The sequence below is a fragment of the Harpia harpyja genome, chromosome 13, assembly GCF_026419915.1.
Source record: "Harpia harpyja isolate bHarHar1 chromosome 13, bHarHar1 primary haplotype, whole genome shotgun sequence".
Classification (NCBI taxonomy): Eukaryota; Metazoa; Chordata; class Aves; order Accipitriformes; family Accipitridae; genus Harpia; species Harpia harpyja.
In genome coordinates, this window is record NC_068952.1 from 7,037,097 (window position 1) to 7,060,568 (window position 23,472).

General features: G+C 36.8%; 1 protein-coding gene across 3 annotated transcripts in view; it reads left to right on the forward strand.

The window, feature by feature from the left end:
• NVL (nuclear VCP like) overlaps positions 1-23,472 on the forward strand; it is a 43,550-nt gene that overhangs the window by 19,711 nt on the left and 367 nt on the right. For 2 of the 3 annotated variants that reach the window (XM_052806804.1, XM_052806805.1), the window contains 7 exons: positions 213-275; positions 1,644-1,763; positions 3,647-3,746; positions 11,535-11,641; positions 15,961-16,037; positions 17,522-17,610; positions 21,698-21,768. In XM_052806804.1, coding sequence (XP_052662764.1) covers positions 213-275; positions 1,644-1,763; positions 3,647-3,746; positions 11,535-11,641; positions 15,961-16,037; positions 17,522-17,610; positions 21,698-21,768 — 627 coding nt within the window. Of the gene's footprint in view, positions 1-212; positions 276-1,643; positions 1,764-3,646; positions 3,747-11,534; positions 11,643-15,960; positions 16,038-17,521; positions 17,611-21,697; positions 21,769-23,472 lie in introns of those variants that run through there. The other variant, XM_052806806.1, reaches the window with a different exon arrangement.

The window sequence follows — 23,472 nt, forward strand, 5'->3', positions numbered from 1 at the left end:
CTGCCTCATTAGAGAGAGAACACCTTGCTAAATTCCCTGCCCCCCTCCCACTCTTAATTCCACATAATTACACTTTGTACTGTTTTCTGTATTTTACAAACAGTTGCTAACTGTGTTCCTTCCCTTAAGTTTGTTTATTGCTCCATGGACAGATCCAAAGAAAATGTGAAAAATGTGTTTTATATATACATCTGTCTTTCCTTTTTTGATAGGCTGTGGCAAATGAGTCTGGACTGAACTTCATATCTGTGAAAGGTCCTGAACTGCTAAATATGGTATGCACTAATCATTGTGCTTTTGTTATTTATGGAATTCTTGTCCAAACTGTAGGGCAAGCAAAATTCCTGTTAATTACGTAACTGATACTGGTGCAACTGAAGTTGACTCATTTAACCTCTGCTTAAAGTTTTTAGCAGTGAAGTTGTTCATGTGAAAAGGGAAAAAGCTATCTGGGTAGTTTAAGTATATATCTTAGTTTAAATTACCTGGCAGATGGAGCCTCCTTGACCGAAGTAGGGTTTCTGAATGACCAACTACATGCGTCATTGCTTTTATGTAGATTGGAAAAAGAACAAAAGTTCAAATCTACAGTGAGAACAATTGGTGATCAGTAACTGCAAATCAGCAGCTTTCACTAAGCAAAATAAAAGTTTCAACTTTCACATTCAGAAATGTGTTCTGTCAGTCATTTTAGCTTCTTAATGGAAGTTTGAAACCTTGGAAAGCAATGTGGTTTTTTAGTTGATCAGAGTGATTTTTAAAGATTTTAAATGTTAACAGATAAAAGTGCTGTAGTCTGAGTTTTCGAAGTATTGGACTTAGAAGTGTTGTGATATAACTTCAGTCTCTTTTAGAGTTAAAAGAATGTGTTGAACTGAGCAAGATGGCTGCAGCCCGTATCTTGTAAGACCATGGCAGTTATCTGTTTATCAATAATGTGGAAGCTAGTATTTGATTTTTTTCCCAAACATTTTTTAATGTGTACTTCAAGTACTGATACAGGCAGGAAATACAACTCTTAAGTTAATTAGGAGCCCTACTTCCTCGTGGAGTAAAGAGAAAATGGCTGGCTGTGATTCAGAGACTGTGTTAAGACATAAATTGTATCAAAACATGTTTGTTTGGAAAAAATGAAGTGTTTGCATTTACAACCTGGCAACGCCCACCCCTGCAATTCGCCATTCAAAGTGAAATTCTGGCTTACTTTTCAGTTCCCTGCTGTCAACCCCCTGTCTTCAGGCAACTAGTATATGAACTTCAGATGTTCGTTGTGTTCAAATTGCTCACTGGGTTTGTTTATGAACAGTTGATGAACAACAGCATCCTTAAGGAAGATTGTATTTGTTAATTCTCATCAATGGAATGATGGCAAGTTAGATTTATTCCCCAGAAAGTAGGAATTCTATTAAATTCTGAATGTACTGCAAACTGTCAAAAGTGAGCTAGTGACAACTAGTTCCCATGTAAGTCTTGATCAGTAAGGAAGTAGAGATAACAGACTGTTATCAGAAGTAAACTGGTTAGCAAGTTGCACTTCTCCGTTGCAAAGCACCTCAAATACTGTTTAAAACTGTGATTATTTTTTTTTCAAGCAAAATCTTCATGACTTACATTGTTTCACTGTGATTTGTCATTTGTTTTAGTATGTTGGTGAAAGCGAACGTGCTGTACGTCAGGTATTCCAGCGTGCCAGGAATTCAGCCCCCTGTGTTATATTTTTTGATGAAGTTGATGCTTTGTGCCCTCGGAGGTCTGACCATGAAGTGAGTCTGTCTTTAAAATATCTCCATAAATAATCTCAGTTGCAGTTTTTGTGGCATTGTGCTAGTAGCAGAAGTACCTGGAAGGGTACTACGTTCAGTATCTCCCAAGAAAAATAATCTGATAGGCTTTTTCATATTTGAGGAAAAATATGTTGGTCAAATTTTATAAAGCTTAATACTTTTTTTTAGTATGCATATGTAGAAAAAAATATCCAGAGAATGTGTGTATAACCACCAACTTGGCTGTGTAGAGCCGTAGGAAAAGATGGAGTGCAGTTTAATACCATGTTTAATTTATGGCCAAATCCTGACACCTGTATGCAACTGTAATGCTTGCATGAAGTATGTACTTATTTGAATAACATGAACTGGGTCATGAAAATATTTGACGCAGGAGCATAAGTGGAATACATTAGACTTCAGAGCTATTCCACCTGTGATGTTTTCTCTGTCTTGATTTTTGTTGTTGTTTTGGAATAGGAACTACCTACACCTAGGATTAACTTCTGCTTTTGCAGGGGGCAATATTAGCGCAAACTGTTAGTGTGTTGAAAGGAAAGCTGCTCTGTTTTTTATGTAGAGGAAGTGCATCTGTTTTATGATACTGTACTGGTGCATATATGTTGATGGTTGAAAGAAAAGATGCTTTTTTTCAACAGACAAGTTGAGTACAGTACTGTTCAGATATTGCCGTCAATGACTTTAACAGAAGGACTGCTGTAGTTCTAGTTCATAGGAGAGAGGAAGTTTGATCAACTGTTTCTGAATTGTACCTTGTCTTCTGAATTTGCATACTTCACTTCCTATGAAAGATAGCCAAGCTGAAAAGTTCAGACTTGACTTCTTGAATGTCCTGAGGTGGTGGTTCCCACAGAGCCATAAAAGGTGTCCAATGCTAGGCACCACAGTAGGCATAGATGGTAGCCAAGGAGGGGCAACAAGTGTGCTTTGGCCTCACTGTATTTCACTTCTGTGGTGGCAACAGCAGGCAGCAACTTGGTGCCTAGAAGCCCACCCCTGCTCTTCACAGGCTCATTTAACTGTGTAGAGGTAACTGTCTGGGCAGGAGACTGGTGACTTTATTACTCAGGCTGTGATACTGGTGACAGTCCTTGGGATTCATAACTGAAACTCAGGGGCGTTTGGTGTTTCCACTGGCTCTTTGAGACCTAAGTGCATTTTCACCGCATCTTCTAATTTTCCGTATGTAGATTTATATTTTTGTATGTTTAAAATAAAACAGTAACACTTAGAACAACATTCTTCAAAATCATCAAGCAGTTTTACTGCATAATTGAACTCTTGTTCTCCAGCTCCTCTGCTTTCTCTCTGTCTCCCCAACTCTAGAATGAAATTCAGATTAAGGTATTGAGTTTGGTTATAGGATATCACTACTATGGAGTTAACATTTAACTCTGAGTAGCTCACCTGCTGAATCTGTTGTTTCAGAGGTTTCAATATTTGGAGAGACACCCCCCCCCCCCAAAAAAAAAAAAAAACCACCACCACAAAACCCACCAAAACCCAAACCACCTGAATATTGAGAAGTTTTGGGTGTTCTTGTTGAGATAGATGAGAGAATGATTAGTATAAATATCTATATGTACTTCTTTGAGTCCTTCATTTTTAATGGGAGAGAAAATGTTTGCCACATGTTAAAGTGTGTGGCAGGTGTATAGGTAGCATGAATTTGAGGTGGAAAAGTGCTAAGAATATGGTAGTAGAAATCCAGAATGCAGCTACGTTGGACGTGTGAAAAAGAAACTTTTTTGTTGAGTAGTATTTCCGGGCAGGGAGTTAGTAGATCTTTTGTTTCTTTTACTTTGAAATATTCACATTCCCACTGTTTCGTCAATTTTGTTGACAAGTTTCTCCTTTTAAAGTCAGGAGCCAGTGTCCGAGTAGTTAACCAGTTACTCACAGAGATGGACGGTCTGGAGAATCGTCAGCAGGTTTTCATTATGGCTGCCACAAACAGGCCTGGTAAGGACCCCAAAATCATGAACAAGAGAAATCGGACATCCTTGGTTCTCTTGTAATGAAATCGTGTGTTCTTATGTATTTGAATTCTATAACTAACCTTGTTCTGTACTTAAAATTACAGTGTCTCCTCAAATCCAAACCTTTTCTGATAAATTAATCTGTTCCACATTCTTGTGACAGTGTGAGATGAGGCAGCCTCTTTAAAATGTGTCTTAATTAGCACCTGATACCATTGCTGTAAAATGCTTTGAAAGACTTTGACTTAATTGGACTTTAGATTATGTCCTTGGAACATGAAAGAACAAAAAAGAACTGAAACATAAATTATATATTTTTTGCTGTTTGCATTGATTTTCTATCCAAAGCAACCTTATAGTTTTCTGCTATTTTTAATTTTTTTGCCTTGAGGCATCTGTCTCATGTGAAATCATTTTTCCATTTGCTTATCTTTTGCTTCCTGGGTTTCATGTTCTGAACTCAGTTCCCTCAGCCTGAACTTATTCTGCTGTTCCCTCGTGTTCTGTCAAGCTTTGATATTGACAGCTGTCTGTGCTCCCTTGCTGGCTTTTTTTTTTTTTTTTTTTTTTGTATTATGGAGAAGTCTTGTGTTTTGTACATTGCAAGAAACTTGTCTTTTCCTGAATTTGAACTCCATCTAGATGCTGAGCGTTAGAAGGAAAGGAATTTGTTGTCAATATAGAAACATATGCGTATGAAGATTTTGCACTTCCTTGGTTATAAGCATTGTCTGAATATTGCAACTGAAATTAATTACACGGTTACTAGTCTATCTTGGTAAAACCATACTGGTGTAGGTACCAGAATTTTGGAAAGAACCTTTGCGCCTAGAGCACGTATTTGGCAAATTACTGGTAATGACAAGACACAGTTAGTTGATTCATACCTGCATGTATTAAGTATGGACAAGATGTAGAATTCTGATGAGAAATGGCTTAACAGGGAAAAATAGTAGCATAGCTACTTTGGATATAAACTGGAAGATGAGAAAGGTAAAAACTTGATGGATTGCTTGGGTCCTATAGATTAAGGAAAATTTGGTCTGAAATCACCTAAAATAGGCAACTATTTTGGTTTTTTCCAACGGTCAAAAAATTCAAGGATTTTGAGGAAAATTTTCCTCTCTCGTGAATTCTTTGCACCATGAGAGACTATCAAGCCTTCTACATGGTGAAGTATGGCAGTAGATGCTTAAATCTATATCTGCTTGTAGAAATTCTTTGATTTAAAGTGGTAAGTTTTCCTGGCATGAGCTTGATGATTCTGACCTATTTAATCTAATGTAGAAAAGAGAATAAGGTTATGCAATGTAGCACATCTATATATAGGTACAGTTGGATGTACCAAGAGTGTTAGTACTAGTGTCATCAAGTTGCCTTAGGAAAGAGATCTCTTGCTAAATTAGTTATGCTAGTGCAAGTATTTATATCAAGCAGCCTTTTTTGTTAGTGTTTCTCAGGGGCTTCGTATCTAATTGGTGACGACAGTAAACTCGTCGTTATCTCTGACTGGTAGTGTGGGGTGTGAATTCCAACACCGTTGAAGTTGAGGAAACATCCAGCTTGACTTCCTGCAGTGCCACCTCAGGTGTACCACAGGTATACATGGGACGAATACTTTTAGGGCCAGTGTGTGTATGTGGCACTGTTCTGAGGTAACGCCTCCTCTTGTAGATCTCATTTTCATGCATAGATGAAATAGACATCTGTGCAGTTGTTAATCCATCTCTTTATAAGCCTTATACTGCATGCAGTTTTATCATTATGTTGGTATAAAGTACCTCTGTAATGGTTTGGGGATTTTGGTTTTTTTTTTCCAGTTTAAAAAAGTCAGTGTTGCCTTGTTGAGCTGCAGTGGTAAACGTACTGTTTTACTATACTGGAATAGTTAAAATTACAAAACTTTCCTGAGTAATGAAGGTTGAACTAATATTTGAGGGAAGCTGGGAAATTTGTAAGGCATGAACTCAGCAGTGTATTACTAGCCAGTGACATGGATGAAAAAAGTGAATTTGAGGTAAAATGCCAAATGTAAAGAAAATGCAAAGGCAGGCATAACAAATGTAATTATCAAATTGAAGAGTATAAATGTATCTGCAAATTCTGTAAATGGAAATGAATGGTATCTTGATAAAGGAGTTGTTTTGCCAACATGATAAAATAATTTTTTCTGAACAGCAAAGCTTGATACATCCAACTTTTGCTAGAGGAGGCAGTTATCTATGCAGTTTGGATCTCTTGCTTCAGAAGGATATCAGCTGTGCGTATGAATAATGCTTTGCAGAGGTTTAGACTACAAACTTCTGCTGTGATATTTGCATTTGTCAGTGTGAAGAAATAGTTTCCAATTGATTCAGCTTTTATCAGAACAACTTTTACTGAAGTTGTAGTTAAATTGGGGAAACTGATTTTCCTCGTGTAGTTTATTTACCGTTTATGGGGCTTAGGAAGAGGCAGTGTTTACCAAACTAAATTTTGCTAGCATGGTCTGGGTAATTAATAGGAGCACACTGCCGGTAGAGAACAGTGAAGTTTATGCTAGTAAAACTCTCTTAACGCCATAAGAACAAAATGTCCAAGCAGGGACCTGTGGGAGAACCATAGCTTATAATGGCTAGTATATTTAAATGATTCCCACAAACAATAAAAGTTGTGGTGCCTGAAAAGCTCTTGTGCTTATAAGTCTGACATTTGTATGAAAGATTTTTCTGTCACAGTTATCTTGAATAGAGGTGCTGGGAAGTTGTATAATATAAATCTAAATAATACATGTGTCCCAGCAGAACTTCCCTGGAGTCTTCCACTGGGCCAGTATGTGAAGTGTGAGATCTCATCTTTTTTTAATCCATGTTAGTATAATTTAATGGAAGAGAAAATGGCTTTTCAAGATGCTTCATTTCTAGAGTGGTTGTATGCATTCTAGCTTTTACAGTTGGTTGCTGGTACTGTTCATGACTGTTAGTGTATGTTGAGAGCATTGTAGTCTCAGAAACCATTACGCCAAAAGAAGAGTCTTCTCTCCTAAAAACATCATTATTATAAAGAATAATAGTACTAGCACTAGGGTAGCAGTGGCTCAAACAGTTTTGGCATCAAGGTATGTTCCTGGCACAATTGTTCCAGTGAGGTGTTAGCACCTGTGACAAGGTATTATTGTGAAATGGTGGTGTTTTATATACCCCGTGGCTGAAGACTGCCAAATTCTTTTTTTTATAATAGCCTTTAAGGACTTGGAACACTCTAATTCCCATTTTGCCAACAGGGCAGGCACAATAGATTGGTTCCTTTGTTTATCATATACAATCTGCAAGTGGTAATTCTTATTCTGGCAGTGCTGAAATAAGCCTTTGGTCTGTCCTTAAAAGCAGGATATTTGAATGTTTTTTGCACTTACTCAGTGACTTTGAAAGTCCTCTATAGATCTTTCTTGACTACTGCTAAATTAGCAGGGATGCAGTATTCCCAACTCAATCTCTTTCCACCTAAATGCAGAACCAATGTCAAAGTTTGTCTGAAAAGGATTAAACTTTTAAAGCACTCAATGTCATTAAAAAGAGAGAGAGAGGGGAAAAAAAAAAAAAAGAGGCAGAAGTGTCATGTCCTGCTAGAAACTTTATGGGTCAGAATAATTATATTATTTTTCAGTCTACTTCCTTCCCCAAATCCAAGACTAAATACTTACAAAACCATCATGCACTACTGTTAACTAAGGTCTGTAATTTCCCACAATTTTCTAGTTACCAGTGTGAGTTTCAGTATTGGATACTGCTGCTTTCTGCTCTTGTCTTACTTCCCCAGGCTGTGAACATTCATAAACTCTTTAGAGAAATGCTGACCAAGGCATCAGCAGCATTTTCCATGGGATCTAAGGAACCCTATGTAACCTGAGGAAACAGACAAGAAATCAGTGAAACACTACAAACTGATTGTGATTTAAGGTTGACATAAACTGTGATGATGTCTTTGCTTTTATTCATGGGTTGTTTTCCTAGCTTTTTAAAATTCTTGCAAAATTTCCCTTCGACTGTTATCTTAGAGCATGGTCCTAGTTTCAGTGAGTTCTATTTTTCTTTAGCAAGTTTATGTTAGTTTTGTAGAGCTATTCACCTGAACCACGTGTTTTGAAACACAGTAAAAAAATAATCTTCAGTCTCTGACAATAGTTACAGTTTTGGTTTGTGGTTTTTGTTTGTTATGTTTATACCTGTTTATACATGTTGCTGAATTAAAGGCAAGATAAGATCTAAGAAAAGCACCTAATATGTGAGGCACAGAACAATTTCTTTCATGATAGTTCTAATTCACACAAATTATATTTCTGCATTTCACCAGCCCTTGAATGTTACCTATCTTTTACAGTAACTTTAGTGAGTTCGTTTGTTGTGTAGGGAGCAAAGTTGTTAACTGCAGTGTTCATCTGGACAGTGTTCACCTTTTAGGGCTTCTGACCCTTCGTTCCAGAACGTCACAAATGTGGGGGCCTAGATCTTGTATGCTTCAAATATAATTTAAAAAAGCTGTAGTGAGTATAGGAGAAGTTTGATGGACTCAGCACAATAGTCGTTGTTGCTGGTATGCACCGAACTTTCATAAACATTGTTGACTCCTGTACAGTTGAGATTAGACATGAATAATCAACTGGAAATTAGTGTGAGACTAATAGATTTTATTATAGGACAGTAGAATGTCACATTATAGGGATTCATGTAAAGATACTTTCAATAGAATTTAATGAAGAGGATAGAATTTTGTAGTTTGGAGAGCAGTGTAGCAAAAAAATATTACATAATTCTCTAGAGGCTAGTGCCTGTTTTAACCTTTAAAAACATAGCAAGGAATGGATGTACTCTAAATGTCTTAATATGTAATTTTGCCAAATTATTTGGAAAATGGTACTACTGTCTTCTAACGACATAGTCAACACCATTGACTACATCAGAAAGCCAAGGCAGAAAATTATTAACTAGACATTTCTTTTAATAGAAGTATATTCTCTCTGTGAGACAACTGCTTGGAAAAGAAATGTTCTGTGTTACCACGTTTCCATGTTTCACTTTCAAACTTCAGAGGTAGTGATAGGCTTTGAAAGAGGTTTCTGTGATAACTACCTTAATTTCATTAAAATGTTAAATGTAGCTAAAGTTAGTTGACTCTGTTTAGATAAGTTTTGAGATAATAGATATGGAGAGAACACTATGATTTATCAGGATGGAATGCTTTGAAATTCCTGAAAGGGGAGCATTATTCAATTCTTTTAAACAGATATGAAGTGCATCTAATGAGTGAGTTTGACCAATGAGTAAATACTAATTTTCTGTGTTATGTGACTTGGATTTTCAAGAACTTCAGGCCCACCCAGGTCTGAATCAGCAGAGTGAAGTGAATTGACTCGTAAGGAGATGGGGAGTGTAGATCTGTGTGTTAAACTTTGGAATAGTCTTCTCATTGTAAACCACCATCACTGCAGCTTATTGAATTAGTACAAGTTGTGGTAACTCTTTGAATGCGGGCAATGTAATCATTTACGTACAAACCGATGAATGCATCTTTAGACTGTATCACTAACTTCGTATCATTGGACAGATAGCGTGGCAAGTGCCGTGTTCTCAGCATGCAAAATGGAAACAGTATTTTCCATATCAAGCTTAGTATTTTTAAAGAGCTTTTGAAACTTTAGAATGGGGAAGTTATCAAGTGCATGGTGTTCTAATGCAGTCCCTATTGAGAGTATTTGTTTTGATGTTTGTAATTGATCTGTTGAGTGAACTTTGTCATCTCATCTTAATAATGTGGCAAGACTTCCATCCACAGAGACACAAAACCAGGAAAGTGCACTTGTGCCAAAAGCAAGATAAAGTATCATATAGCACTATGGCGCTATGCACACACATATAAGAAAGATGTTTTTGTCTGGGCCTGCCATGGCAGGGATTCTGTTTAACTTTTGTTTCATCTGCTCTGGATTAAATTAATACATCAAGTTCTTCCTTTTTTTCTCACCATTCTTGTTGCATTCGCAATAGCTTATTTTTGACTACATAGATGCCTCTGGCCATGACTGCTGTATCTTGGGAAAAAAATTTGCTTTTGTCCAAGACGACGACAGTGGAGCAATTTTTAATGTATGCATCTCATTCTACTTTTTGTCCTTGAGTGTGACACCTTGAGGTGAGGGAAACTTGAACAAAACTATGCACATTTTTAAAACGTGAATCAAGACTACCTTGTGGTAGGATTGGGTAGTTGGAGTCTTGACAGAGTTAAGCAAACTTTTTTCATTTGCAAAAAAGGGATAGCTGTGCTTCTGTGCCACTGTTCTGGGGTTTGGGCGGTAGGTTTTTTGTTTTGTTTTGTTTTCTTTTAAACATCTGTACAGTAGGGATTAACCACTTAAATATACATGAATGCATGTAGTTTGTCTGCTAGCTGCATTTTGTGAGGAGGATATATTGATTGTAAGGGTGTTGACAGCTTCATTTAGAGTCCTTGATAGTTTCCAGCTTAAAACTTAGGTGTAACTTTGAACTGTTGTTTTTGGATAGCTTGCAATAGCTACTTAACACATCTATATAACTTACAGACTTCAAAAAAGTACAGGTTTCTTTGTATCTTCTGTGGGTGCTTTTGTGACTTTGCTGTTCACATTACTGTAGTATGTAGGATATCATAGAATCATTTAGGTTGGAAAAGATCTTTAAGATCAGTTCCAACCCTTAACCTAACACTGCCACGTCCACCACTAAACCATGTCCCTAAGTGCCACGTCTACATGTCCTTTAAATATTTCCAGGGATGATGACTCAAAAGAATTCCTTAGTGAAATAGAGCAATACTGTCATCGGTTTGGGTAGATGGGGAAATGGGGCGTCAAGAAACATTTGGAAACATAACCCAGGCAGTTTCTGCTGAAATACAGACAGGAATTGAGGTCTTTCCCAGGTTATATGCCCTCTTTGTATCTCTTGTTATACCAATATTCCTTAGTATTTATATCCTGACTTACTGTTTGTGGAAGTTCAGTATTGAAGCCTGTAGTGCTAAAAGGCTGCTAGACATTTCTATTACATTTAAGCTTTGAATGGTTTTCTAGAAATGTTTGTGATGATTTTTGGTTTCTTAGTTCTCCACACGTAATAAAATTTGGAGTCTGTAGTTGCTCCTGGGAGACAAATTCTGTACTTTGCAGCTGCATTTTGTGGTTTCATGGGTTTCCTATTTTACCATTCAGAAAATTAGTAGGTAGTAGAAATGCAAATGTCCAGTAAAATTAGGTTTAGATATTGATGCTTATGATTGGCCCTGTGTACTTGTTATTCTTAATTTATCACTGTGCCTTTCAAGCAGATTTGCAACAGTTAATATGGGTAGAGTTCTTTCCAACAGAACAAACTAGAAGCATTTTTTTCCCTTGTTATGAATTAATGTGGAATTCCTCACTTGACCATGCTAGGTATGACAGTAAAAATGTTCTAGTACTGTATTGCTAAAGATAGAGTTGTCTTCATTTGTGAAGAGATGAAACTAGTATTTATGAGCCATCTTTGAGCAGATGTGGCTTAACTGTACTGGGTAATAGAGGCTCCTACCTGACAGAGATGAAACTATTTCAGTCAGCTATTTTAATGCTCAGAGCTTCATATCATGGCACAAATGCTTCTTTGAATCTTGGTACAAGTACGCATGTATTCCTTCCTGTGTGTACACTTTCCTAAGGGTGTATCTCATTTCAGGATAATTTTTTCTTTTTTTCTTTTTTTTTCCCCTCCCTAAGATATAATTGACCCAGCTATCCTCCGTCCTGGTAGACTGGATAAAACACTCTATGTGGGTTTGCCACCACCTGAAGATCGACTTGCTATTTTAAAGACCATCACCAAGGTGAGTATTTGGAAATAAATCCTTATCTTGAAGCTCAGTGGAATGATTTAAGATAAATTTTACAGAGAATTGCATAATCCTGTCTCATGCAACACTTTCAGATATTACATGAGGTCATAAAAAAAACCCCATCAGCCACATTTGCTGTTAAATTTGCTCTGAGACTGCAAGGGCTTGATAGATCTTGAGTGAAGCAAACCTGTTAAACATAGAAGCTGCTGCCTTTACAGTCACAGTTTGAACAGATTTAATTAAAAGATTCCTATCTGTGTGAGTAATGGGCCTAGAAGTGGTTTGTAAGCTTTTTTTTGGGGGGGGGGGGGTTCCACACATTCACCAAAATGATTCACAGTCTCCAGCTGTATTTGCTCAACAGTAATTGTTACACTTAATTGCCTTTAGGATTAAAGGAAGCTTGTGATGATAGAGGTTGTAGGTCAAAGTAAATGTGAAAATGTAAAATACCTGCCTTCGTGGGTCTTCCCTGTGGTTAATGGCACATTCTGCCACTTCAGAGATTTGGATTATAGAATTCTATTTGAGTATTTCTCTTAAGTACGGTACAGTAGTGATCAAGGCCTTAAAAAAAGAACATACAAAGCATTATGAATTACTCGGATATTTCCTACTTTTTCCAGTAGATCAACATTGATTGTTAAGAGCAGGGGTTATATCAGATTTTTTTTTTTGAGCTGCAAAGGAGACCAAGTCTTCACTGTAGAGAAAAGATAGCACTGTATTATGGAAAGTGTGGCAAAAATTATTTAGCAAATTTGTAAAAAGATAATTCAGACTTGCATAAGCATAAAGTTGTGGTGTACACAATAGTTAATCCATAGGAGAATTCAGAAAGTGAGAACTCATTCAAGCATGTTCCTTCATGCCAAAATGATTGTTCAAAAGTCAGACTCATTACCAATTCAGGATGGTAGACTTTCCTTCACTTGTTCTATGCATTACTTCATGGAGGAAAAAAAGTAAGTATGCCCCCATTTGCTATTAGCAGTAGAACAGTTTATTGTTTCTAAGTTTTATAAAAATAGTTCAGTTAAAACTTTTTACAACCCTGTTCTTAAAGATGGTTGCTGTTTGAAAGACCTGGAGGGAATTTGAGTGTAACATCCATGAGTCATTTTTCAAACATAGTGTAAGGAATTATATTTTTGATTTTACCAAATTTATTTCTAAAGATAACTCAAAGCGTTCTTTAAAAATTGGGCTTATATGATTGTTCTGACTTAATACAGCCAACCTTGTTCTTCTGGAAGAAGTGGGTAGTAAGGGTCTAGTCTAGTGACTGTCTAATCAGAGAAGGATTCTGGTACAGAGTTTACATCTGCTCTGTTTTTTAACGTACAGGTGTTGAGCCTTGCTCTACCTAATTTTTGCCAGAAAATCTTTGGAGATTTGTAACTGTCTCAGGTGTTCTCACTGTAATTAGTGGTGTAGGAAAATAGTGCAGCAAAGCTTGGTGCAAGACTTCATGGGAGGGGAAGGTGGTATTAAACAAACTGATTTGTCTCACACTGTCATAGATTTCACTTGCTAATGCTCATCACAGCCACATATAGTCACCAAGATGCATGCATCCAAGTGGTAGGGCCAGGATCACTTGTGTTCAACACTGAGGATAAGGAACTCTGTGTTGAGGCCTCATTTCATCTCTTGGCTTCCCCTTGACTGTCAATGACAAACTGGTGGTTAGAGAGAACTGTTTTCTGGATTCCCTTTAAGAATCAAACAGTTCAGAATCATGCTTACTTCAGCTGCCATAAATATTGGGCGAGGTTGCTGAAAAGTGTCTTTACTCCCTCCTTCTGGGAATCTTTGTGGCTACAGTCTATCTTCCTGTTGGGGTAACACCAAGAGGAGTGGCACATGGGATGTGCTAACCTTGTCATTATCCTGTTATCAGAGTGTATTTGTCTTCTCCTGACAAACCATCTTTGCTGTGCCCTTACCTGATTATGGGTCTTCTTGTGATGTAAGCAATGCATTGCATAGTGTTTACCAGCTTGGTTCCTGTGGATCCTGTCCTTAGTTATCAGGGCATGTTATTTTTGGAATGCCAGATACTTCCATGCATGCTTAATTCATACTAGTCTTAATATTTTGGTTACAAATCTTTGTAGTGAATGAGGTGTTAAGTCTTCAATGGATTTTTTTTTTCTCAGCTCTTAATTAAGAGGCCAGCAGAAATGAGATGCAAACACTCTCTGAATGAGTCTTTTCCTTGCCTGTTTCCATGTTCATTCCATGAGGAGGCTGGTGCTGTTCTCACTTTACTACTTCAGCAGTCACCAGAGTTCTTGTAAAGCTAGGCAAAGATTTGTTTCTAGTGCTAAGAACAAGAAATATGTTGTTACTTTCTTTAAAAATGTATGGGAGTTATCTGCAAGAAGAACTTGGAATATGGAGGGAGGAAAATATGTTAAATTAACTGAAATGCCTTTTTTTTTGTCAGACTTCATCCATGCATTCTAGGTAAGGAAATCTGAAAAATCTGTGTACAGCAACACTTGCTTAAATATGTGCTCAGGGCTAGATAAAACAAAATGTTTGGTGCAGATGTGGGTGGCTTCTGGGTGATGGTATGCATTCCCAGAAATCTCCAAGGAATACATGTACAAGATGTAGAAACTGCGAATCGTTGCTAAGGGAAAACATGGATGCTTACAAAGGCAGCATGAGGAGTAGAAAAGGGAGTTAGGGGGAGGAATATGTTGTAAGGAAGACAGACAGCTTGAACGTAGGCTGAAGGCTTGTTGTGAAAGAGTTTTATTTCAGTTAACTTGTACGAATCAGTCATTTTCAAATTGCATATTAATTATGTAAGAGAAGCATGTCTTCGCATGTTTAAGTTACTAGTGTACTTACATTCCTGCAAGCTGTATCAAGCTTCTCTGGTGCACATACTGCTGAGCTTGTCTCCAGAGTAGGCAGATCATCCCACTCAAAAAATGGCCAACATATGTTGCTACTCAAAGCAATAGGTAAAACATTTTTAGCAGAGAAGGTGTCTCTCTGGCTTGCAGTCTTGTACAACAATTACTAAAATATCCCATATGAAATTGTATGAGGCTTCCTTGTTTCCAGGTTAAAGTCTCTCTTTTCAAGACGTTTCAAAATCAGGCTGTTCCTTTGTCTTTTTGTTGATTTTTGGTTTTGGTTGGTTGGTTTGGTTCGGGTTTTTTTTCCCCTTTCTAACTGGTATTCTACCAAAGATTCATCCAAGATTGCTCCCTTACTCTGCCTAGTCCTTGATTATTCTACTGTCTGTTAAGTATTCAAGGGTTTTAACTTGCCAGTTACTCTACATTTTATTTTTTTCTCTTGAAGGTATTGTAGATATGTGTATGTTAGTTCATCTGAAGAAGTCAGAAAAGTATCATAAGAATTTGTACTTTTCTGTCAAATGAGTTTCTGGCAGAAATACATCAATTGTACCAAAAAAAATGCCCTTTCATGTCTAAACTCAGGTATTGTTTGATACTATAGACATCTAGAATCTCTGTACTACCATGATACTACTTTACTGTTGTCTAAGGGTAATAGGGAGATCTCCATGCTTACAGTGTTTGAAAATTTTGTGGGCTGGTTTCAAAAATAATTTATAGTGTTCAATATTTTTTGCTGTTGGAGATACAAAAATAATAACAAAAGAAACCACTTCTGGGATCTTTGTGGAGGAAGCAGTAGTAATATGGAAGAGTAGTGTCAAAAAGTCTACAGAAGTATCTACAGTATATGTAAACTTTCATGAAATCCAGAATGGAAAACTTCTTAGTTTGAAAATTTATGTCTAGAACATAAAAGATATATAATTAATTCAGTCTTAAAGGTGAGATAAGACTAAACCTACATGCTTATTGCTTAGCTATTTGATTTCAACACATAGTAAAACTAGAGGAAGTTCAGCTAAACAATGCTGTTGATGTAACCACCTACTTAAGGCATGTCAACATATGGAACAGTGTCAGCGTTACATTGCCCTGTGACAGGCTGGCCATCATTTTGTTAGAGAAAATCTAATCTGTTGATGGGAAGTTAAAATTTAGCATTACTTATTATTTCATAATTAAATGTTTTTAAGGCTGGTTGTCCTTCTTGCCGGTTTGAGATTAAAAATGTTAATATTAGTGGATATTTCAGGGAATTTGTCAGACCCCTATATGATTCCTGATTCATGAAACTTAATCACTTTGGGGATGGCATGTGTAAAAAAACAAAAAACAAACAAAAAAACCCCAACCAAACAAAAAAAAACCCAAAAAACAACTTTTCTTATCTTTCTCTTTTTATTATCTCAACTCCTTTAGGACGGCACCCGGCCTCCACTAGATATTGATGTAAGCCTTGAAGAAATTGCTTACAGTCAACATTGTGATTGTTATACGTGAGTAGCTTCTAGTTTTGACTTGAATATTTGATGTGCTGTGCCAACAGTCTTCTGATGTGTGATAATATGTGTTATGTTGTTATTATTAAGAGGACCTCTTAACTTTCAGGGTTTATAAGCCTTTTCCCTTATGCTATTTTTCTTGCTTTCACTTGTGCTTTTTTCCACGAGTTGGTAGGAATATAGGGCAAATATGCTAAAGTCTCTTTCATCTGGAATAGTCCTCTTCATGTAAATACAGATCAGTAGAGGCCTCTTGGCTTTGCATGGTTTTATTTTACAGTTCTTGCATAAACTGAGGATAAAAGAGCCCTCTCTAAGTTGTGGACCCATATACAATGATGATGAAAGCAAATTGGTTAAACAACCATAACCAACTTGTTCTGTCACACAGTTGAAAGCAGCGTGTTTGACAAAGTAATAAGGGCCTATTTCAACTTGTGCTTTGGGAATACCAGGGTGTGTTTTTTTAGGAAAGCTTGATGGCCATATCTGTCAGAATAATTTGCAATTGCGTTGTACAAAACTTCAGAAAGCTTTAATCTATTAAATGATTTATTAAGAGTTAATGATTTTCTGGAGTTCACAAAAGATAAAGTTTGACATGCTGCTTGTCACAATATTGCTTTTGAATCTTAGAAATGGAAGCTATCACCAGTAACGATTTTTACTTTGTCATTGTTTCATATTTGGGAAAGATGAGTACTTTTTCTTTGCCCCTTTCACTCACTGTCTTTTGGGGGGGGGGGGGGTGTCGGTTTTTTGTTTGTTTGTTTGGGTTTGTTTGTATTTTGGATTTTGTTTGTTGTTTTGGGTTTGGGGTTTTTTTTGTTTGTGGGGTGGGTTTTGTTGGTTGGTTGGTTGGGTTTTGGTTTTGGTTTTTAAATACAGCAGTATTCCTAGCACCCCAAAATGAAACATAGGGAGTTAATTGTGAAAATTTTCTTTGGTTCAATGACTTGTACCAGTTTGAAGGCTTGTGAAAAGTTCAACAGCTGGAAACAAATATTTAGAAAGACTGATCTGACCATGTTTTGTGGATACTGTTATTTTAAGAGCATGTTAAGTTGACTGTTGATGCAGCTTTGAGCAAGGCAGCTCCCTTTTGTAACAATGGGTGATTCCATTTGAATCTTTCATAAGACTGATTAAAAAAAAAAAGTATCAAGTTCGTACCAAGTGGCAAAATATTAATCAATCCTTTGGCATTTTTAAGGATGCTGGGTGGGGTTTTTGCCTCTCCCCTTGCCTCTCATTTATTTGATTTTAATCTGTGGCTAAAATCTGGAGGACGTTACTCCATAATGAACGTTGCAGCAGTGGGTTGTCCTCGGACCTCTTTCCAATGTTCTTAAGATGAACCTTTATGACAGCACAACCAGTCTCTTACCATCATTTATAGTTTCTTGCCTTTCTGTATGCCATTAGCTAAAGACAAGAGAAATTTATCCTAAAATAACCTATTCTGTTTGTATGTGTAGAGGGGCAGACCTTTCTGCTCTAGTGCGTGAGGCTTCAATTTGTGCCTTGAGACAGGAAATGGCCCTGTGGAATACTCAAAGCAAGAAAGGTAAGAAAGCTTTACAAAAACCTTAACTGAACAGTGAGAAGATAAATGGAATGTAAAGTATTTAAGGTAGTCCAAGACAAGCATAAAGGTGTACATGCTATATGTAAATGATTGATGACTTCTGAGCCAAACAAAAATTAAGTCATATTTGTTTCAAGAACACATAAGCATCTTTGAAGTATACGTAGGGGAGAGTACAGGAAAAAATGGTTATGCTGGAGGTTCAGCAAAAAATTTTTTCTAAAAGAATTGAACCTTGTAACCTTAAAGAAGAGTTTATGTTAAATGGTAGTATAAACTGACAATTTATGTACTAGACTGAATATGTCTTTGCCAGATTTCCACATCACTATCAAAGACTAATTATACTGATTTATTTGCAGATATGAGTACAGTTGTAACTGCACACATACTGATCACATACCTTTGGTGCAAAATTGTGCTGTGTAACTGAATCCATGCACCTAGTAGTAATGGGACTAGGAAAATCTGAGTGCCATTTTTGATCTTAGGTGTTTAGCTCATCAGTGGCTCTTGGCAGGACTTTAACAGGGAGTTATAAATTGTTTCAAGTACAATGTCTGCCCTTTCCATATCTCTCTGCACTTTTAAGTTGTATTTTCCTGTTTTTTAAATTATTCTTTTTTTCTGTGCAGATAAGAAAACGTAATTGGAAATTGAAACTCTTTTATGTAAAATGTGTGTGTATCTAGACTTTTTCCAGTAATTCTGTTTGTTATTCTACCCTTAAGTCAAAATGCAAAGCTAAGATGGAATTTTGACTTTTCAGATTATGTCCTTGGAAAAGATATTAGGCTTTCATTATGCCTCTGATTTCTGAGAACCACGCTGGAATTTTAGTGGCTTTGAATCATTCTTTTTGATCTAGTACATAACTAGTCCAATCTGGTTATTAACAGTAGGTTAACAGAGCAGAATGTTTGTATTTCTTGTTTTGAGGGAACTAGCATGTTCATTGGGGCAGGGGATGGAGAAACAAACTATAAAAACCTTCACTGTTGTATGGCTTGGTTACCCATTTTGTTTGCTGTAGATGGAAAAAGCTCTTGATTTGAGATGGAAATTTCTGAATTTATCCTGTTTGTTTTTATAATTACCCAGAATAGACCAGGCTCTATTCAAAGATGCTTATCACTTGAATTCAGCCTTCACATTTAGGACTGCAGCCTGAGCACTTATTATATGGATGTGTTGGCAGCCAGCAAGTCCATAATATATGCATAGCTTGATTGGCATGTTTATAGCAGCTGCTTGTTTGGGATGTCCTTGGGTTTAGATTTCCAAGATGTCAGCCCTGGCTGGTATGAAAGTGTATAAGGTGGTTTCTGATTTGAGACCTTGTTCATTTATATCTTCTAAAGGGTAGTGTGTGTACACAGACTGGAGAATTTCACCTTTCAGTGTTACCACAGGACAAGCACAACTGACTCCCTTCCTATGCTCTGTACATGTGTGCTTTGTGTCTTCATCAGTCAATACTTTGGAATCAGCTGGCTGAGATCAGTGCTGCTCCTTTCTATTCTGTAGAAACTCTGTTGCAACTTCCTTGTTATACCTGGTATTCTCTCTCTGGAATAAATTCAGGGGTGCATTTTTCTTAACACTCAACAGTGGTTTGCTTGAAGGGACTTTTTATAGTGAAATGGAAAGATATCCTTTTTGTGATATTTCTTATAAGAATCCACAAATTCTACTTCCAACTTTAACAGTCCTAGGAGAGCTGATTTATGTTAGTCACTGCGGTCTGGGAGTTGCCAGATATTGCAGTTTGTCTGGGGGAAGAAGGGGGAATCTTAACAAAGATTGGGCAGACTTTCAGTTTTATGAGGTCCCTCTGGAGTTCCTCATCATTGGCCCAGCATTTGACTGCCCAGAAGAGTTCAATATCATTTGCAAACTTGGAGTTTCCACTTCTGGGTCCTGTTTTCAAACCACTGATGAAGATGCTGCATAAAACAGATTTCCGCATTGATGCCAGAGTGGGACCCTACTGCTGCCTGTTCCCAATCCTGAAAACTGACCATTAAGCCTTACGCTCTATTTCATATCCTTTAATCAGCTTTCAGTCCACCAAAGAATCTTTTCTACAATTCTTTGGAGTTCCCAGTCCTTTGGTGGGTGTAACAAGTTACACAATTTAACCAGCAGTTCTGTGGTGTCATAGACAAGTTCCTTCAGAACCTTTGGGTGAACACCATCTGGTCCTGGTGACTTACTGTTAACATCTCAGCTGACCTATTTTAGTTTAATACTTCCTGTATATTTATTTCAATAGATCCAGTTACAAAGAATGTATAGGGTATGAGACTCTCTTGACACTTTCAGCTGCAAAGACAAATGCAGAGATTTCATTGACCTTCTAAACTATGACCTTATACTTGAGTGTCCCTTTTTGGAATTTTTTTTTTTTTTTTTTTTTAAGAGATAGCCAGTGACCCCATAGCACCTGCATAGTCTGTAAAGCTGATCTTCTAAAGCAAAGAGTCTATGAGACTTCTTGTTATAGCAGTTAAAAGTGAGTGTGGTTTAACAAATGAGATTAATTAAAGATTTTGTGGTTGAATTTGAAAAGCAAGATCTGGTCCTTGTTTGATAGTTTCAAATTAAGAGGAAAGGGAACCAGCTATCCTTAACTTACCTACGTAAATAGGAAAAAAAACCAATTTGATGAGTCAGTCTTAATTTGGTTTCTGTGAAAGACCCAAACTGAACTCTTTTTTCTTACTACAAGTAGTGTTTCCTTGAGGAAATAAGTTAAAATGCTCATATTTTAAATTTACATCTTCATTTATACTAGTATAACTTTATATGGTAATGGGAATCTTGAATAAGAGCTTCAGAGAATTGAGATGAGAGAGCAGCAAGGTTGTATGTTTAGTTCAGTGAACTTTAACCTTCATCTTTACTTTAAAGCAATAGTAATTGTAGACTATTTGCTCTTCTGTTTTATACCTTAAACAAGTTCTCATCTTTAATTTAGTGCCTTCTATCTGCTATGTAGTCTTTTGCTGTATCAGCAGATATTTGTTAAACTCAGACATCAAATATATTAATGAGGAATCTTAACAGTTTTTTCATGTCAGCACATCCCATTTCACCTTACAAAGATGTATGCAAAGGTAGTGGCAATACATATCTGTGGAAGAAAAAGTGTCTTAACAAAATACATTTCAAAAAATGCACCAAATTGACTCTAAAGACATACTTTTTGTACCTCTATCTTATCTGATACCTGTGCATAATGTTAGCACTGTAATGAATCTGTATAGGATTGGTATCTTGGGATTCTTAAGTCTAGATTAAACAAGGCACTTGCTTGTGAGAGCAAAGGAATCCATGATTTATTTGAGGTATGCTTACATTTTAACCTACTAAAAAAAACCTGTTCAAAAGGTTGGGATTAGGAATAATTACTGTGGATAGCTGCATTAAGGTCAAAAAGGCAATTTGCATAAATTTAGACAGAGGGAGTTGTAAAAGTGAAAGCTTTCATCACTTCTGGGTAATGCCGGACAAGGCAATGATATGAAGTCAATTGTTTAGGAATTGAGCATCCTGCAGTAGAATTGGAATGATAACAAAATGTTTTCTAGGTACTTACTAAATAACACTCTGTAGGAAAGCTTAATATTAAATATGTATAGAAAATAAAGGCCAAAACTGGAAGCAGCAAGATTTGAGGCATTCACTTCCAGAAGGGTCAAGGGACTTGAATTCTAACTGGATTTGATGTAAGCTGCAGTTAACTTGGCATCTTTGAGAATTGAATTCTCAGTCTGCAGGTGGAAACACTAATACCTAAAATAACTTTCAGAAACAAGTAAGTATTCTTTGGCTTAAGGTACAAGGGATAGAGGGATTAAGATCTTGCCAAAGATCATAGACAGGAGGCTACATAAAATACAAGAGTTCAGGTGTTCCTAACACTACTGAAGTAGATCTCATCCAACTGACTAGCACATGCAGTTAGTTAGGTTTCATGAATGCTGCCTTGAAATACATGCAACAATCATTTGATTGTCACTTGCCTGCAATTTTATTAATTTATTATGCTTTGTTCTTTAAGGAGAAATCAAGATCTCCCGTAAACACTTTGAAGAAGCTTTTAGGAAAGTGAAATCTTCAGTATCAAAAAAGGTAAGATAAGCTGCAAGTATGCAAGACTCACTACTCCCCTAGAAAGGACACTCTTTTTATGCTGGAGAGTGGTGGGAATAGTTAAGGTTGCACTATACTTGCATGTATTTCAAACTGACACTACCTGTTTCTGTATTAAGCAAACCTGATGTTTTTTACAAGGTCAGAAATTAAGTCTCCCTTTTCAGCTGCAGATGATGCATTGCATGTAGATTGATTACGATGCTATCAATCAGGGTTATCTCTTAGTATGGCATCTTGGACTTCTCATTGACATTCCCAGATTAGTTACTGACCTGACCTTAACATCTTATGTCCGTGGAATTTTCAGTTAAAAGTTGAGGCCTTTAGAGTATACCACACCTGGCCACTACCTTTTTCCCCCCCTCGATGGATGCGACACCCAAATATGCTCAACCATTTCTGTTAACGTGCAAAAGGCAGCATTTTGAGATAGGACATAAAATACACTTTACCATCTTAGTTATTTCTTATCACTCTTTTCATTATTTGCATTTATCAAGGAAGTTTGTTTTAAAGGTTTCCTTATGACCTGTTCTTTAATAACTGAAAGCTGTTCAATCATCTTAATGTAATTGAGAAGTTTATATATAGAGGAATTGTTATTGCTGCAGAGTTTTTGCGTATAGGTCTCTGTTGCCAAGAGTGTACTGCAGCCAAAATACATTAATATACTCACTTTGAACACTAGCCAGAGAGAAGTTAACTAGTTAACTATTTCCTTTCATTATTATTGTATGGTGATGGTCAGTGATCTTTGGCTCCAAGGCCCTTTAAAGATGGTATTGGTGGTTGTTTTCTTCCCCTCTGCTAATTATTAAGCAAACGGTTCAGAAGCAACAGCCACAAAAACTTAAAACATCCCCTCTAACATGGCAATCACTGCTAAGTGTTAGTACGTACTCTTCTGGTTCTTAAGAGTTAACCAGAAATGTCATTCTGCATCTCAAAGGCAGCTTAAATGTCACATGTCTCAGAGCCCTATATTTCGGTTATATCCATCTGAAGAATTTTGTTAGGTATTTTGAAATATCTTTTGGAGTACAAGAAACTCATCTCCCATTTCCAGATGCTACTTCTTACCTGCTACACAAATTCAAGCTGACAAAAACTCTCTACATACCTTCTTATGAATACTGGAAAATAAAAAAGCTGCATCTCACCGATTTAGTGCTTCTAACTCTTTTCCTTTTCCCTCCCATACACATCTCAGTTCCATTAACTTGCTTTTGGTTTAATTGGTTGACTCGAGACAAACCAAAATAAGTTGTTCTTAAAACTGTGGACAGACATCACCTTCTGAAGCCAGTCATTTCAGTGGAAGTTAACATCTTTAATAATTCTGTTCCTCAAAACTGTTATTTTGAGTGATTCATGAAAAGGATTAAGGAACCAGCAAAAGAAGATCTTGTCGGTTCGTTTTGGCAGAACTAGGTGAGGGAGTAAAGTATCAATTCGGCAGTTCTCCTAGTAAAGAGGGCAGTATCTTCTTAGTGAAGCTGCAATCTGAACGCAGCATGGCAATATTAAGTCTAAGAACTGTGCCAAAGGCTTCTCTTAACTACATATCATTGGTGAGTATCACTGGAGAACCTCATTTATGAGCCAGGGTAGTGGGCTATTGCCTTATTTAGGGTTTTGTCTGTAAATGTTTTAAAATATAGCTAGTGGCTTATATAGCTG